Source organism: Eumetopias jubatus, unplaced genomic scaffold, assembly GCF_037043125.1.
Source record: "Eumetopias jubatus isolate StellerSeaLion01/CBP00866 unplaced genomic scaffold, mEumJub1_p1.0 scaffold_1, whole genome shotgun sequence".
In the NCBI taxonomy this organism is placed as follows: domain Eukaryota; kingdom Metazoa; phylum Chordata; class Mammalia; order Carnivora; family Otariidae; genus Eumetopias; species Eumetopias jubatus.
In genome coordinates, this window is record NW_028274807.1 from 70954931 (window position 1) to 70972889 (window position 17959).

Consider the following 17959-nt stretch of genomic DNA (forward strand, 5'->3'; position numbering starts at 1 on the left):
GGGGGGGGGGGGGGAGCTATAATACACAGGCTGAAAAAGGGAGGGAATTAATTGAAAATCTATGTAGGTAGTGTCAGAGGCCCCTTAAGATCCCTTCTTTACCCCATATAGCCAATGAAATGTTTTAAATCCCATTCTCCAGTAGAACAAAAGAACAGGGCGCCTGGGTGGCTCAGATGGTTAAGCGTCTGCCTTCGGCTCAGGTCATGATCCCAGACTCCTGGGATCGGGTCCCACATCGGGCTCCCTGCTCCTTGGGAGCCTGCTTCTCCCTCTGCCTCTCTCTCTCTCTCTGTCTCTGTCTCTCATGAATAAATAAATAAAATCTTAAAAAAAAAAAGAACAAAAGAACACACTGATGTTTATGTGTATTCGAGGAGAAATTAAACCCTCATTCTTGTCAGAGGAGTCAGTGAAAGGTATAGCACAAGAATAAGAAAGGCAGATTCCTTAACTATAGGAAACACAAGGTTGCTGGAGGAGAGGTGGGTGGGGGAATGGGGTAACTGGGTGATGGGCATTAAAGAGGGCACTTGATATAATGAGCACTGGGTGTTATATGCAACTGATGAATCACTAAACTCTATCTCTGAAACTTAAAAAAAAAAAAAGGAAGAAAGGCAGATTCAAAGTAAGTTAACATGTAAAATTTATTTTCTCTGCCCTGCTTCAGAATACTTGTAGCTTGACTCAAAGCCCTCAGACTAGAGATTGGAAGATTTTTCTCTGGATTAACAAGTGCCCTGGAAAAAAATACTTGAGGTACCCCACCCCCACCCCCATCTTTAATGAAAACGCTGACTTATCTTCCATTTAACTTTTTAATACTTTGTTGTATGAGTAGACAGCAGAAGATTTCCAGACATTTGAGAAAAACCCTTAATATAAGAGAGGATAAAACAACGGGATAAAAAAGAAATATAGAAGAAACAGACAACGGAGGTGAAGAAAACCAACGTATACACACAAGTAAACTATATAATCTTCAAAGAGAAGATCAGTGGCATCCATGAAACAAGGAAAATATTCTCAGAGAAAAAACGATCAGAAAAAAATGAGAAGTAATTCTTGGGAAATGAACATTTAAGATTACCAAAGCAAACAAAAGGTATCAATAGGTGGAAGATTAGAAGACAGTCAAGAAAATCCTCCCAGATTATTAGACAAAAATACAAAGATGGAAAATATGAGAGGAAATAATACGATGTACTGATCTAATAGTGAACAAATAAAATAATCCAAGAAATAATAGAAAAAATTTCCCAGATCTGAAGAATATGATTTCCAGATGGAAGGGACTCACTGAGTACTCAGCTCAATGAAAGAATAAAGACCATATCAAATCATATCCTGAAATTTCATAATACCACAGATAAGACAGCAAAACTGGTTATACTTCCAGTCAAGATGGAGTAACAGGGACCAGATTTACCCCTCCATGTGAAAGAACTAAAACACTGGGAAAAAACACACAAAATCATGGTTTTCATGATGTACATCAGATAATAAAAGAAATCAGTCATTGAGAGATGCAGAACAATGGAGGTGATTCCTAAAATTGACCCAGCTTACTGCCTGGAATGAGTTGTCAGGCTGCAGCAAGGGGAGGAACAATTAGGTGGTCTTCTAGAGCTAAGAAAGAGAGCTGGGAGTTGGGAGATGTCAGGGCAGCTAGTTTTTATACACAGACCAGAGAGAGAGAGAAGGATCTGTAGAAGTCCCCCTTGAGTCTTCAGTAGCACATGTATGTGAGAGTAACTACCCAGAGCTGGAAAAGGAACCGCTGGAAATAATGAGAGGAAACTATCCTTGATGCTCACACAGGGCCTAGAATATTTCCTATTGCCACCGGTCAGAATAAGAAACATTGAGTAGAGGTCTTGCCTCGGTAATGGGGCAGAATTAGCTCTAGATTAAATGATGCTCCAATTTTGCATCATTTGCATAAACAAAACTTTAATACCTAAAAGGATCGCTGTTTATAAATTTGTTTCTCCCCTATATGAGTAAACAGCTAAGAATAACAAGCTCACCAGTATTTATAGGAATACAAAAATATCTAGCACCTACCAGGGAAAAATTTTCAATGTCTGGCATCCATTCAGTATTTTCCAGGCATGCAAAGACCCATAATGAATAAAATCCACCAATTGGAATCACTCCAGAAATGACACAGATGATGAATTAATAGGCAAGGATATTAAAATGGTGAAATAATTGTATTCCATATGTTGAAAAACCCAAAGGAAAGATTGGGCATATTTAGAGGTAGCAATGGAAAATAGAAAAAAGAATAAATCAAATTCTAGAGATTGAAAATACAATGGACAGATTAACAGTAGATTAGGCATTTCAGAAGGAAAGATGAGTGAATTTGAAGACCATGGCAATAGAAACCATCTAAAATGAAACTTAGAAGAAAAAAAGTGAAACAAGAGTGAATAGCTGTGGGACAAACTGCATGCGGAGCTAATATAAGCGTAAATGAAGTCTCCATTTAAAAAAAAAAGTTTTTAAAAAGTGGCTAAAAACTTTACACATTTATTGAAAGCTATAAACCCATAGATTCAAGAAGTTCAGTGAATTCCAAGCACGAGAAATATGATGAAAACTACACCACAACACATAATCAAATTGTTTAAAACTAGTGATAAAGAGGGTGCCTGGGTGGCTCAGTCGTTAAGCGTCTGCCTTCGGCTCAGGTCATGATCCCAGGATCCTGGGATCGAGTCCCGCATCGGGCTCCCTGCCCAGCGGGAAGCCTGCTTCTCCCTCTCCCGCTCCCCCTGCTTGTGTTCCTGCTCTCGCTGTGTCTGTCAAATAAATAAATAAAATCTTAAAAAAAAAAGTGATAGAGAAAAATTTTTTAAATATTTTTTATTATTTATTTGCTAGAGAGAGAGAGAGAGGGGGAACACAAGCAGAGGGAGAAGCAGGCTCCCTGCTGAGCAGGGAGTCCTATATGGGACTCGATCCCAGGACCCTGGGATCATGACCCAAGCCGAAGGCAGACGCTTAATGACTGAGCCACCCAGGCACCCCAAAGAGAAAATTTTAAAAGCTTTTAGACCTTTGGCTCAATTTTCTGTGAACCTAAAACTGCTCTAAAAAATAAAGTCTATTAAAAAACAACAACAACAAAAAAAACCCACTTATTGTTGTAAGCCAAAAAATAAGCTGCCAGAAAGAAAAGACACATTACATATAGAGGAACAAAATATGACAGTGGATTTCATGGAAGTAACAGTGCATCTCAAAAGAAAAGAAGGAACATCTTTAAAGTACTGAAAGAAAGAAAAAAAAAATCTGTCAACTTAGAATTCTGTATCTTGTGAACATATCTTTCAAAAATGAAGGGGAAACAAAAGACTTTTTTTAATGTATAAAGGCTGAAAGAATATATCACCAGCAGGCCTGCCCTATAAGAAATATTAAACCAGATCATTCAGGCAGAAGGAAAATGTTGTCAGATGGAAATGTGAATCTGCATAAAGGAATGAAAAATCACTGAAAATGGCAAATGTTTTTTATCTAAGTCTCTGAAAAATAACTGAGTTTTTAAGAAATGAAGTCCTGATACATTCTGTCACATAGATGAACCTCAAAAACTAAGTAAAAAAAGCCATTTAACAAAAGACTGCACATTGTGTGGTCCTATTTATATGAAATGGCCAGAATAGGCAAATGTGTGGTGACAGAAAGATTAGTGGTCACCTCGAGCTCGGGAGGAGGAGAGGGAACAATGAGAAGTGATTGCTAATGAGTACTAGGTTTCTTTTAGGGATGATGACAATGTCCACAGTTAGATTATGGTGATGGTTGCACAACTCTATATATACTAAAACCCAGATGAACTTTATTAAAGAGTTACTGTTTAAAAAAACAACAAAGGAGATAAAAGGGAATTATAAAAAATACTTAGTAAATCAAAAAGAGGAAAATGTAAACAAAGAATAGAGAGCAAAGAATAGAGAAAACAAATTATGGAATGGTGGGTTTAAACCCAGCTATATTGGGGTGCCTGGGTGGCTCAGTCGGTTGAGTGACTCTTGATCTCAGCTCAGGTCTTGATCTCAGGGTTGTGAGTTCAAGCCCTGCGTTGGGCTCCACACTGGGCGTGGAGCCTACTTAAAGATTGATAGATAGATAGACAGAGACAGACTGTAGACTTAAAAATAGATGATAGAAAAGAAAAAGTAAACCCAGCTATATCAATAATCACATTAAATGTAACTGATCTAGATACCCCAATTAAAAAGCAGAGGTTAGGGGCGCTTGGATGGCTCAGTCGTTAAGCATCTGCCTTCGTCATGATCCCGAGGTCCTAGGATCGAGCCCCACATCGGGCTCTCTGCTAGACCGGGAGCCTGCTTTTCCCTCTCCCACTTCCCTGCTTGTGTTCCCTCTCCAGCTGTCTCTCTCTCTCTGTCAAATAAACAAAACCTTAAAAAAAAAAGCAGAGGCTATTAGATTACTAACTATATGCTGTCCACAAGAAGTCCACTTAAAAAATATATAAGCCACAAAATAGGTCAAAATAAAAGGATTTTTTTTTCAAGTTTGCTAACAGTGAAAAGAAACCTGGACTGGCTAAAATCAGATAAAGTAGATTTTAGAGCAAAAAATACTGCTCTAAATATTTAAGGGATAAGGATAGGGAATAGGTTTTTTTATAATGGTAATAAGGTCAGTTCTAAGGTCAGTTCGTCAAGAGTATATAATAGAAGTAAACATTTATGCACTTAATAATAGAGCTTTGAAATACATGAAGCAAAAACAGATATAATTTTAAGGAGAAATAGACAATTCCAGTTATAGTTGGAGATTCCAGTATACTTCTCTCAATAATTGGTAGAGCAAGTAGAAAATTGCTAAAACTATCAATCAACTTTGACCAGTTGACATTTATAGAAATTTTATCTAGCAGAATACACATTCTTTCTAAGTGAACATAGAACGGTTACTGAGATCACATTCTAGGGAGATTTTTATTTTTTTATTTTTTTTAAATTTATATATTTATTTGACAGAGAGAGAGAGACAGCGAGAGAGGGAACACAAGCAGGGGAGTGGGAGAGGGAGAAGCAGGCTTCCCGCCGAGCAGGGAGCCCGATGCGGGGCTCGATCTCAGGACCCTGGGATCATGACCTGAGCCGAAGGCAGACGCTTAACGGCTGAGCCACCCAGGCGCCCCCTAGGGAGATTTTTAAAAGCCTAATAAATGTAGGAAGATTCAAATCACACAAAGTATCTTCCATGACCACAATGTAATTAAATTAGAAATCAATAACAGAAAAATCTCTGGAAATATTTGGAAAAAAAAACCCACTTCCAAATAAATGAAGAAATCAAAAGGATACTTAGGAAGTATGTTAAACAGAATGAAAATGCTGCTAAGGCAATACTTAGAAGAAAATGTATAGTATTAAGCACCCATATGAGAAGAGAAGATTTTTAAGTCAATGACTTAAGCAAAGCCATCTTAATAAACTAGAAAGGAAGAATGAGTAAGATCCAAAGTAGTAGAAGAAAAGAAAAAACAAAATTCAAAGTGGAGATCAATAAAATAGAAAAATCGGGGCACCTAGGTGGCTCAGTCGGTCAAGCATCTGCCTTCGGCTCGGGTTGTGATCCCAGGGTCCTGGGATCGAGCCCCGCATCGGGCTCCCTGCTCCTTGGGAGGCCTGTTTCTCCCTCTCCCACTCCCCTGCTTGTGTTCCCTCTCTCGCTGTGTCTCTGTCAAATAAATAAATAAAATCTTTTTTAAAAATTTTAAAAAAATAAAATAGAAAAATCAATGAAACCATAAGCTGATTTATTGAGAATATCAATAAAATGGGTAAACCTCTAGATAAGACTGAAGGGGGGGTTGGGGGAGAGACACAAATTACCAATATTGAGAAAGAGGTGGCATTTTTACAGATATTAAAAATGATTAGGTAACATGGGGCGCCTGGGTGGCTCAATCGGTTAAGCATCTGCCTTTGGCTCAGGTCATGGTCCCAGGGTCCTGGGATCAAGCCCCGCACTGGGGTCCCTGCTCGGCGGGAGGCCTGCTTCTCCCTCTCCCTCTGCTTGTGCTCTGCCTACTTGTGCTCTCTCTCTCTCTCTGTCAAATAAATAAAGCCTTAAAAAAAAAAACTTAAAAAAAAAAGATTAGGTAACAAATTCAACATGTTAAAAGTGCAAAAATTTCTTGAAAGACAAATTTTCAAAGTTCATTCAAGAAGAAATAGGTACCCTGAAAACACTGTATCTCTAGGAAAATTTAGTTTGTAGTTATTAACCATCCACAAAGAAAGTGTCAGACCCATATGGTTCTACATTTAAGGAAGAAATATCAACAGTTCTACATAATCTTGCAGAAAATTGAGTGGAAAGGAATACTTCCCAATTTATTTATTTTTAAGATTTTATTTATTTATTTGACAGCACAAGCAGGGGGAGCAGCAGAGGGAGAGGGAGAAGCAGGCCTCCCGCGGAGCAGGGAGCCCAATACGGGGCTTGATCCCAGGACCCTGGGAACATGACCTGAGCCGAAGGCAGACGCTTAACGACTGAGCCACCCAGGTGCCCCTCAAGGCTTATTTTTAAAGTACAACTGTGAAGGCAGGCTGGTATTGGCATAAAGATAAAGAGATCTTTGCAAGAGAGTTGTGTATCTAGAAATAGACCCAGGCATATGTGGACAATTGATTTTCAACAGTAGTTCAAAATGGCATTGGCCTTCTAAATAGCAACACTGGAAATGAAGAAGTTCTGAGGGGGAAAGCATTTTCAACTAAATATATATAGTCAAGAAGTATCAAGGGGGTAAACCAAAAAAGAAGAGAACAAAGTGTCCAGATTCTAGTAAGGGTAAAAGTGAAGGAGCGTCCTAGGACAACACCTGTGCCAGAAGTCCAGGCGCAGTGCTGCAGATCAGAGCAGGGCATCTGAGAGCTGGGCGGGGGTGAGGTGTGGTGTGGGGAGGAACGCAGGTGTTTGATGTGTGTCGGAAACGTAGCAAAAACAATTGGTAGAACCATGGAAAAAGTGGGAAGCATTAAGATGTAGCAGTTATTAACTTTGATAAAAAGAGGAAGGGCTAGAGTTGCTCAAGAAAGGTGGCATGCTCGTTGTAAACTCTCCCTTTATGCAGTCTGTGCCGTCTACACGGCATAGTAAGGTAAATTTTTCTTTTGGGATGAGTAGAGCCAAATGGAAACAGGACTTGATAGACTTTGTTTTCCAAATTGCTCCATATCTGAAGTGTAGGCCTCTATTTTCGAGAACCAGTGCTCTAAAGGGCTGTTTCTTCTGCCCTGTGCTCTTTTACTCAGGCCTGGTGTTCGGTCAGTCCGAGTACCTCTTTAATCAGGACACAGCTGCGGTGGCTCCCACCCCTGCTTGAAGACAGAATGGGTTACTTTACTTTTACCAGTTTCCTATCAGCCAGTGTCTTCAGGGGAGATCTCTTCTAGAATAACTTTGTTCCTAATCTGCTCTTTGGAGAAACATGATTATGAGTACCTTTATTAATCGTGTTTAAATAGGCTGATTCTTTTTTTTTTTTTTTAATGCCCTCTAGGAAGTAAGAAGAAAGAAAAGGAACGGCCAGAAATTTCTCCTCCATCTGATTTTGAGCACACCATTCATGTTGGCTTTGATGCGGTTACTGGAGAATTCACTGTAAGTTTACCCATTTGGGACTCATTTATGTACCAGCATTCAAACTTTTCTTTGCATTATTAAGTTTCAAGTTAACTTTTCTATCCACGTGTTAACTGTGGATTCTTAGTGCTTTTCTCTTCTTATAAAAGTGTTTGTGGTTCGGGGAGCCTGGGTGGCTCAGTCGTTAAGCGTCTGCCTTCGGCTCGGGTCATGATCCCAGGTCCTGGGATCAAGCTCCCCATCGGGCTCCCTGCTCAGCGGGAAGCGTGCTCCTCCCTCTCCCACTCCCCCTGCTTGTGTTCCCTCTCTCGCTGTCTCTTTATCTGTCAGATAAATAAAATCTTTAAAAAAAAAAAAAGTGTTTGTGGTTGGATGTATCTTTTTCTTAGGGAGCTGAGCCCATTAGTTAGAATTATGCAAAATAGATTTAGAAAAATAAGACGATTTATAATTTAATCAAGGCTACAATTGATTGGCTTGTTTTTTATGTGTTTTGTCATTAACCTCTGGAAATTGGTTTTATTGGACAACTTAAAACAACTAATTTCTGAATATCTTTTTGTTAGGGCATGCCAGAACAGTGGGCACGATTATTACAGACCTCCAATATCACCAAACTAGAGCAAAAGAAGAATCCTCAGGCTGTGCTGGATGTCTTAAAGTTCTATGACTCCAACACAGTGAAGCAGAAATATCTGAGCTTTACTCCTCCTGGTAAGACGTTATACTGTGGTAAAAGGCTGATTCAAATGGGATTTCAAAATTGTGAAGCACATCTAGATAAAAAGATTGCTTCTGGAAAAATAAAAAGCTAAGCTATGGTTCTTGTCTCTTTTGTTGCCCCCTGTGTAGATCTGCCTTTTGTAAACTAATTGGGGCAGCTTTTATGCATAATTTGGAGTCTGGGAAGTATGTTAATCTCTTAGTTTTGCCAAAAGTGGATGTTTTGGCCTTTTGTTTGTTTTTTCATGTCACTGCTTTGGAATGACTCCCAGCAATAGAAGAGAAAGGCGCTGATTTATAGGCATGTTCATACTAGAAATATATTTATTGTTAGTAGGACAGGAGGAGGGTTGTTAGCTATATTAGATACACAGACTTTGAAGTAAAAAATGGTTAAGTCCATTCAAAAATTGAAACTTATCAAATATATAAACATAAAATAAGCATTAGAATGAAAAGATTTTACACCTTGGAATTAGAGTATCATTAGGTAAGAATTGAAGTATAGGGGGTTTTTTAAAATAGTTTATTTGTTCAAATCAGGATCAGAATAAAGTCCATACATTATAGTTGATTGCTGTATCTCTTGAATCTCTTTTGATGTTTAGGCTCCCTCACATGGATTCTCATACTCTTTTCCTTGCAATTTATTTGTTGAAGAAACAGGACCACGGGTTCTGTTTCCTTCAGTGGATTTTGCTAATTACATCCCCAGGGTGTCTTTATGTTTCTCTGACCCTTAAAATCATACATGTAGTTTTAATTAATTGTATTTAATTTGATTACGTTTTCACAGAAATAAGGGCTGTGCTCAGGGAAAAAATAGAGACCACTTGGCCAAACGATCTTGACTTTTTTACTTAGATATTGACCTTTACATCCTTAGCAAAAGGTCAGACTTGTCCCTAGAACTTTTGTGTCAGTTAGTAAATTTGTATAAATTAGTATTTTTTTAAATCAGTGTTTGACCAGAAAATGGTATGTTCTTTTCACCCTATTTTTTATATTATATATATGTTAAAGTTACATTAATATATACCTTTAATATAATCATATTTATAAATATATATTTATTTATATAAATACTTACATTTATATTGTATACTTATACCAATAACAAATATAAGTATGTTTTATGTTACATTAATGTATAATATATGTTAAATATTAATATGGTGGTATATTGTAATTGCATAATTATATTAATAATATTTAGCATATATTGTTAGATATTATATGTATAAAAATATAAAAGTCTCTGGGCCTTTTGAAAAGTAAAACAAAACAAAACTTGGTCTTCTGAACTCCAGAATGAATGTTTTGACATTTAGTCTTCATGAACTATGTTTTGCCTTCAGGAATATGCTGTCTTATTGATCAAAATTTATGTCAAGAATTTTCCTTTGCACAGTTGCTATTGTTTGAATAGTTGCTTTAAGTTTCTCAATAGACAGTTTTCTGGAGAAAGTATTACTATGAATAAACTTTTGTTTTAATAAATACACAATGAGAAGTATAGTTACAATTGTTTTTAATAGCTTTATTAAAGTATAGTTCACATGCTACAAAATTCACCCATTTGAAGATACAAGTCAATGATTTTTAGTAAATTTACAGACTTCCATTAAGATTTGAGATTTGTTAGCACAATCTTGTATAAATTCGTATTTGAAAACTGATATTGTCATTTTTCCCAAGGTTTACTTCATCTTAAAATGAAATCAGTCTAAGAACATTTTACTTGCTCTGCTTTGTATTTTCTTCCCTTTTTTTTTCTTCCCTTTATTATATAGAAGTTGTTTTATTTTTTGAGTTGTTGACTTAGCATTATTTTCTGTTTTGTATTCAGAGAAAGATGGCTTCCCTTCTGGAACACCAGCAGTAAGTTAATATATTACTTCTTGTAGCTCTTGTTCTAACTTAAGTTACCCAAAACAAACCTCAGTTTTTATTTAACTTTCTAAAATAAATTACAGCCATCAAAATAAATAACTACTTAATATATTTTAAGTTGGCCACTTGATTAAGCAAATAAGGAAGCCATATTAAGTAAACAGTTCCTCAATTAGGAAGAAACAGCCTTCTTGAGTTATATGAAGACAAAATGCAGTAATATGTAAAGTACCTACCTAGCATACACCTGGCATGCAGTAAGCTCTTTATATAAAGGTTAACGTCTTCTTTTATTTTATCAGCCACCATTTTTGATGGTGAATCTGGCTGTCTTAAATGACCGGAAATGACTCTGACTTATACAAATCCTAGAGGATCTTCATTTTTGGTTTTCACAAATAAAGTGATTGTTTCCTTTTAGGGCGTGTTTAAGGGACATAAAATTTTCCCTATAAAAGGTATAGATTTTCTCTTAAGAAAACTTGATACTTACTGTAAACATTTATTTCATAAACTTTTGTTTAAGTTATAGAATTGCCTTTACTTTTTAAGTGATTAGATTAGAACCATTGAGGTTTTATCGTTTTGAAATAAGGTATTAAAGAAATACATTTTTTCAAGTGTGTCAAGAAAAGAGAGTCCTATTTTAACATATTGTTGTATCTGACTTATCTTCCTTGCTTTGGTAATGCAGCTGAGTACCAAGGGATCAGAAACATCAGCAGTAGTAACAGAAGAAGATGATGATGATGAAGAGGCTGCTCCCCCTGTTATTGCCCCACGACCGGATCATACAAAATCAGTGCGTGTCTGAGTAATTGGACTCTGGGTGTCTGGGCATGTGTGTTTTTAAAAAACAGCAGTCTGTATTTGACTGCCAGTGATTAATTTTCAAAAGGTTTCAGTATGAGGAAATTTGACGAGGAGAACTCTACCTAAAAATCATTCATCAAAAAACTAGTTTTTTTGAAAATTAAAATTAAATGACTTCCTTAAAAGTTAAAATAGTTACCTCATTGTTTTTCCTTTCTGTGTTACACCTTGTCTTCCAGAGAATCCATCTATTTCTCTGGCTTTCTCTGTTTATCTCAATCTCAACTACTATTATCTAAAACTTAAATCTTACTTCTTACCCAAATTGTGTATATAATCTCCCATTTTACATTTCTCTTAAAACCTTGGTGTCATTCAAGAGGCTGCTGAGTGAAATTCCCAACCAGATAGGGGAAAATTGAAAAAATAATGACCTTAGAGACAGAAAGAGTCCTGTCTCCCTGTACTAGTACAGGAAAGGGGAGGGCGGGTGCTGTGCGTGAAGTGCTGGTACATCAGCAGGAAGGGCTCTGAGGACTGCTGCCGGGTCCTTAGATCCTTTGATCTAACGAGAGAGGGCTCTGTTTTCTTGCTTTACCTCCTAGAATTGGCAGTTTAAAATGAAACGGTAGAACATTGGGTATTATATAAGACTGATGAATCACTAACCTCTACCTCTGAAACCAATAATACATTATATGTTAATTGGATTTAAATAAAAATTAAAAAAAATAAAATGAAATGGTAGAAATCAACTTTGGGTAGAAGTTTTTATGGGAATTAATAGTTAATTCAACATCTTGGTTTCTGTAATTTTTTCTCTTTATTTCTCTTTTGTAATAAGAACATGATTTTTAAGTGTGTACCTTTTTGCTTCATTGCTAGCATATCATTTTAGATCTGGTTAAACTTAAATTTCATTCACAGATCTGCTATTTTGCTAGACAGACTTTTAAAATCTATACATCACATGTCAAAAGTGTTTAACATTTATTCGTCTTAGTTATAAGTCTTTTATTAAGACAAGTCTGAAAATATTATTCTCATTCTTTAGAACGCTGGAGTAAACTAGTTTTGATTAAAAATCAAAGAACTGGGGCGCCCGGGTGGCTCAGTTGTTAAGCATCTGCCTTCTGCTCAGGTCTTGATCCCGGGGTCCTGGGATCCAGCCCCGCGTCGGGCTCCTTGCTCAGCGGGAAGCCTGCTTCTCCCTCTCCCACTCCCCCCTGCTTGTGTTCCCTCTCTCACTGTATCTCTCACTGTCAAAAAGTAAATAAAAATCTTTAAAAAAAAAAAATCGAAGAACTGAATAGTGTACCAGTAAGAATACCTAAAAATATTTTTCCTCAGATCTCAGTAATTAACTGTCTCCGCAGATTTATACACGATCTGTAATTGACCCTATTCCTGCACCAGTTGGTGATTCTAATGTTGATAGCGGTGCCAAATCTTCTGACAAACAGAAAAAGAAGACCAAAATGACAGATGAAGAGATTATGGAGAAATTAAGTATGTTACCTACATTTTACATTATTCTTAAATTGTTAATAGCTCTTGACACATTTGGCTCAGATGGATTTTAATTTATACCTTATGTTTTGGCTTAAGACATAAATAATAAATTGTTTCCTTCTAGGAACAATAGCTTCAGTTAAAATCTGCTGAAGCCAAAATCATACTCTGATTTGCTTGTTTATTATGTGTTGGCTGTTGAGTAATGTCTGCAGTGATCAGTACCTTTGGGAGCAATACTTTTTCCCAAAGGACCAAATCTAAGGGTTATGGTTGGAAACCTTATCAAAGGAAGTTTTTATATATTTATACATACTTATAGTTTCTCAATATGAGAATATAAAATATTCCCAAATAAGTAAACAATATCGCCTTCCTATATAGCTCTATGTGTAAACATTAAATGTATTTTTTTTCTCTTCTCCCTTTTCATCCATTAACTGTCATTGGCCTGAATCAGCCATTGGAAGTAGTGTACACAGTGCCAGGGAGAGGGGAGAATAATGTCCAATTACAAGTCTATTACAAGTCTACAGCAACTATAGTTATAAAGGACACTGACATAGAGGGATCAGGGATCAAGGAGAGATACTATAGCCAAAGCGGCTGTAGACCTGAGATTGGGTACTTATATAGAACTGGATTGTTTGTGTGAGTCTCCTTAATGTGGATATCGAGCAAGTGAAAAGTTAGTGTGGTTTTTCTCATGTTTTGACTTAGTGGTAATAAGAATATATTGTTACAGTTTTATGTCCAAATCCTAATTATAAAACTGTTTCTTAGTTATGACTTTGTGAACTTTCCTAAAACAGATGTATGATTAGTTCATACTAAAGTAGAGTAATCTTTATAGAAATAAGTGGTTTCCTAAATATATTGGAAGATAGAAGGTATATGGGAAGAGTCAGAAAAGCCATTTAGGGTTATTCATTTGGATATCATTTATATTATTATTTCTGATAATAAATAGTTTCATAACTTAACCATTAGTTTAATACATTTCAGTGGAGTGTGAAAAGTAGAATGACCAGTCCATCCTTCTCCAGAAATTTCCCAGTTAAGACTGAACATCCCACATCCTGAGAACCCCTTTATTCTCAGGCAGACTAACACAGTTGGTCATTTTAAAATGTGTTTATTTTTGAGAAAGTGAGACGATAATTAAAACATTAGCTAGGAGGTCCAACCTCATGGAAGTAATATGTCTTCTTGTTTCTGATAACTTTCCTGTTAAGTTTCATTAGTGTTCTGTGTTTGAAACATACATGATTTTTGAAAGTTGTGTTTGAAAACCAATATTCTAAAATCAGTAGAGTTTATTAAAAGGAATAATGAGATTAGTTTACAACTTTAAAATGCTTTACTGAGCTTCCAACTTTTTGTTGTTTTTTGTTTAAAATAGGAACTATTGTGAGCATAGGTGACCCTAAGAAAAAATACACAAGATATGAAAAAATTGGGCAAGGGTAAGTATTTGTGACTCTATTAAACAGTCTGTAATAATTCCTGAGTGTATAGTATGGTATCTCTCTTCTGCCTGTTGACATTGAGCACTTAGAGCATCCTATGCATGGTATTCTTGGATTCATGTAAATAAGTAATGCATTTATTTCTACATGCTGTTAGAAAGCTGTACTGTTCAGCAATGACTCTACATTGTTTTTTCTTAAATGTTATTTCCCATTGGTGGTTAAGAGATTAGATGGAAAAATTGACCACCAAATATATTTAAAAGACAATAAGAACATTTACTACAAGATGATAGGCAATAAAAGTATGTATTTAATCACATCATTGAGTATTGTATTTTGAGTCTCCTGATCGGATTTTGCCCAGTAATTTGTGTTTTTAAACTACACTTAACTGTGTTTCTGCCTGGGAGCAAATGAACATCTTGAATTTTTAATGTTATTAATCTCTGGAAAATATTCTGTGAATTTAGAAAGAGAGCTTGAGTCTTTTTTGAAAACTTCCTTATGAATTTCTTTCTAAAAACTAAATTTAGTGGGGTTCCTGGGTGGCTCAGTCAGTTAAGCGTCCAACTCTTGATTTCCGCTCAGGTCATGATCTCAGGGTTGTGAGATTAGCCCTATTGGGGCTCCACGCTGGGTGTGGAGTCTGCTTAAGATTCTCTCTCTCCCTCTCCCTCTCTCCCCACCTCTACCTCTCTTAAAAAAAATCTAAATTTTGTTGCATAACTGGTTTGATAACAAAAATTGAAAATCATCTTAATATTCTTGAGCAAGGTAATGGATAAATTGTATCGAATAATGTAAATAATAATGAGTGAACAAAAAGACCTGTCCTAAATCCAGTGTCGAATTAAAGCAAATCTCAAAACATAAAATAAAAAATAAATTTAAAAAATTAAAAAGCAAATTGCAGAAAAATACATAAAATAAAACCACTTATAAGAAGTTTAAAACTTATGTTGAATATAGTTTATAGTGATGCACACCTCTGCCCTTGATAAAGTGTAGACAGATACATGGCTAGGATGCACATCAACTACAGAATAAACACCAAATACCAATTACTTTTGGGAGGACAGAAGGATGCCTCTGGAAAGCTCATGCAAGGACTTCAAATTTATTTGTTGGTTTTTGTTTCTTAAGCACGGAAGTGGATCCATGAGTGTATATTACTTTTTTCTTTCCTTTTTCCTACATTTTTGTAGGTATGATATTTATGATAAATTTCTAACATAGGTTTTGGCCACAAGGATTGCCTTTTTCTTATTTTTTCCCCTTTTGTGTTTGCTTTTACTCCTGTTTAAAAATGTTAAGTCTTAAATGTTCTTTAATCCTTGTCCAGTTGTACTAATTGTAAAATCTTTAGCTATATAAATGATAGTGATTTAGAAACCTTAAATCTGGTTGTGTCTTTTTTCCCCCTAGGGCTTCTGGTACAGTTTTCACTGCTACTGATGTGGCATTGGGACAGGAGGTAGCTACTTTTTCATACTTCTGGGTGTTACCATTAGCTTTTAGTATAGGAGGAAACTAGATAAACTTGTGAATAATCAAGAGGAATCTTTTTTTCAGTTGAATATGTTAAAAAAATTACTCTGTATTTTATAGCACTTTTCTTAATAGGGGAAAAAAGAAAGAATTATGCATTGAGTTTCCTAAATAAGCAAATATTTAAAAAATTATTTTCCCAGCTTGGAATGAAAAGAGGATTAATTCCTGGCATTGGTATGACCTTGGGTTGGTTAATCAGCTTCGGGAGAAATCTAAAAGTAATTAGGCTCTGTGTATTACAAAGCCTTGTGCGTAGGCGTTGTGGAAGTAAAAGTACTACCTGTAAGTTACAGTCTCATTGTATAGTACAATAGATATACAATAAATTAAATTATTACCTGATTGGTGTTGGTAATTTTCTAAGAGAATTAGGAGACTTGTTCTGATTTTTTTTATTTCTGTTTCCATCATAGGTTGCTATCAAACAGATTAATTTACAGAAACAGCCAAAGAAGGAATTAATCATTAATGAGATTCTGGTGATGAAAGAATTAAAGAATCCCAACATAGTTAACTTCTTGGACAGGTAAATATGAATATTTCTTAAACAGTAGGAAAAAATGTAGAAATTTTAAGTCTCGTGGTTTTGGGGGCTAGCTCAAGCACTTGGATTAGACCAGAGTAGGATGTCAGTGTTGAAAAGTAAGCTTGAAGGAGGAGGAGAGAGGTAAAAGTAAAAATAGCGCATTGCGGGGCACCTGAGTGGCTCAGTCGGTTAAGCGTCCTACTCTTGGTTTCTGCTCAGGTCATGATGTCAGGGTCATGGGAACAAGCCCAGGTGCAGCCAGGCCTTGGGCTCCACGCTCAGTGCGGGAGTCTCTTTGGGATTCTCTCCCTCCCTCCATGCTCCACCCCCACCCCCCCACCCCCCACGTGTTCTCTCTCTCTCAAAAATAAATAAATCTTTAAAAAAAAGGCATATTGCAGTTTAGCAGGCCTTTTTCTACATATATATCCCCTGGCAAGTGAGGGAAAGCAGTTAAATGAAGGACATTGCTGCTGGTGCTTATATTAATTATAAATGATCAGAAGCAGAAACATTAAGGAAATGAACTGTGATTCATGTGTTGACTGACAGCGGTGCCTGGCCTCATGGTTTTTAAGCTTTTAGATCAGTTTCTATTTCAAATGCTGTCGTTCATGGGCAAATAGTTTGTTTGTCAAAACCTCATTTAATTTAGGCATTGATGTTAAGTAACAGAACAAAGAGCAGAATAGAAAATTGTATATTCGGGCGCCTGGGTGGCTCAATTGGTTAAGCGACTGCCGTCAGCTCAGGTCTTGATCCTGGAGTCCCGGGATCGAGTCCCACATTGGGCTCCCTGCTCAGCAGGGAGTCTGCTTCTGCCTCTGACCTTCCCCCCCTCTCCTGCTCTCTATCTCTCATTCTCTCTCTCTCAAATAAATAAATAAAATCTTTAAAAAAAAAGAAAATTGTATATTCTACAATTATATGGGGATTCTTAAGCAATTACATATGTGCGAATGAAAGAAGAATAGAAAAATAAATGAAAACTAAAATAGTGATTGTATTGGAGGTACAAGATTATAGGTGACTTTCTTATTTCCACATTTAAATGTGTTTAGAATAGGAAAAAGATAACACATTTTTAGATGTTAGCTTTAGTAGTGGGGGCCATGTTCATAAAAATCAACTTTCCAGGTATATTTCCCTGCTTTTAAAAATACTTTGTCACGTCAGTTTCACATGGTGGATAGGCTTTGGAATCAGTTACACTTGGCTTCCAATTCTGGTCCTGTCATTTACTAGCCATCTCTTCATCTGTAAAACAAGACGAATGATTCCTACCTTACAGCGTTATTTTAATTGAAACCATCAAGTTACAATTGTGGGGCAACTTTGAAGTCACTCAGGAAAGTCCTAATGACCGTCAGTTACTACTCTGCGCTGTTGCATTGCAGCTTGCCAGTTTTCTTCCTGGCCTTCATGGCTTCCAGCTTTCTAGTTTCATGATTAGGGTGTCTGACATTTGAATTCTTCGGCACAGAGTGGTATGAAAGTAAAAATGTGAGTGTATTTTGTGTTTATCATGGTTTTTTAGTTACCTGATGGGAGATGAACTGTTTGTGGTAATGGAGTACCTTGCTGGGGGATCCCTTACTGATGTTGTAACAGAAACCTGCATGGATGAAGCACAGATTGCTGCTGTTTGCAGAGAGGTGAGTTTGTTCCCTTTCCGATAAGTTATAGCAATGTGTAGTTAGCAGGACGTTAAAAAGGGGGGGGGGTAGTTTTGCACAGGTGATTTTTACTATGTGAGATACTTTCTCTACATATTCTCTGCAAGTTGTCTCCATACCATTTTATCCTACATGAGAGT

At 36.5% G+C, this 17959-nt stretch overlaps 1 protein-coding gene across 1 annotated transcript in view; it reads left to right on the forward strand.

Annotated features, from left to right (window-relative positions):
• The window catches only part of PAK2 (p21 (RAC1) activated kinase 2), a 91354-nt gene that overhangs the window by 53965 nt on the left and 19430 nt on the right, over window positions 1-17959 (forward strand). Inside the window, exons 3-11 of the mRNA XM_028100842.2 lie at window positions 7571-7671; window positions 8220-8367; window positions 10226-10257; window positions 10964-11071; window positions 12459-12591; window positions 13997-14060; window positions 15492-15540; window positions 16031-16143; window positions 17681-17798. Coding sequence (XP_027956643.1) covers window positions 7571-7671; window positions 8220-8367; window positions 10226-10257; window positions 10964-11071; window positions 12459-12591; window positions 13997-14060; window positions 15492-15540; window positions 16031-16143; window positions 17681-17798 — 866 coding nt within the window. The remainder of the gene's footprint in view (window positions 1-7570; window positions 7672-8219; window positions 8368-10225; window positions 10258-10963; window positions 11072-12458; window positions 12592-13996; window positions 14061-15491; window positions 15541-16030; window positions 16144-17680; window positions 17799-17959) is intronic.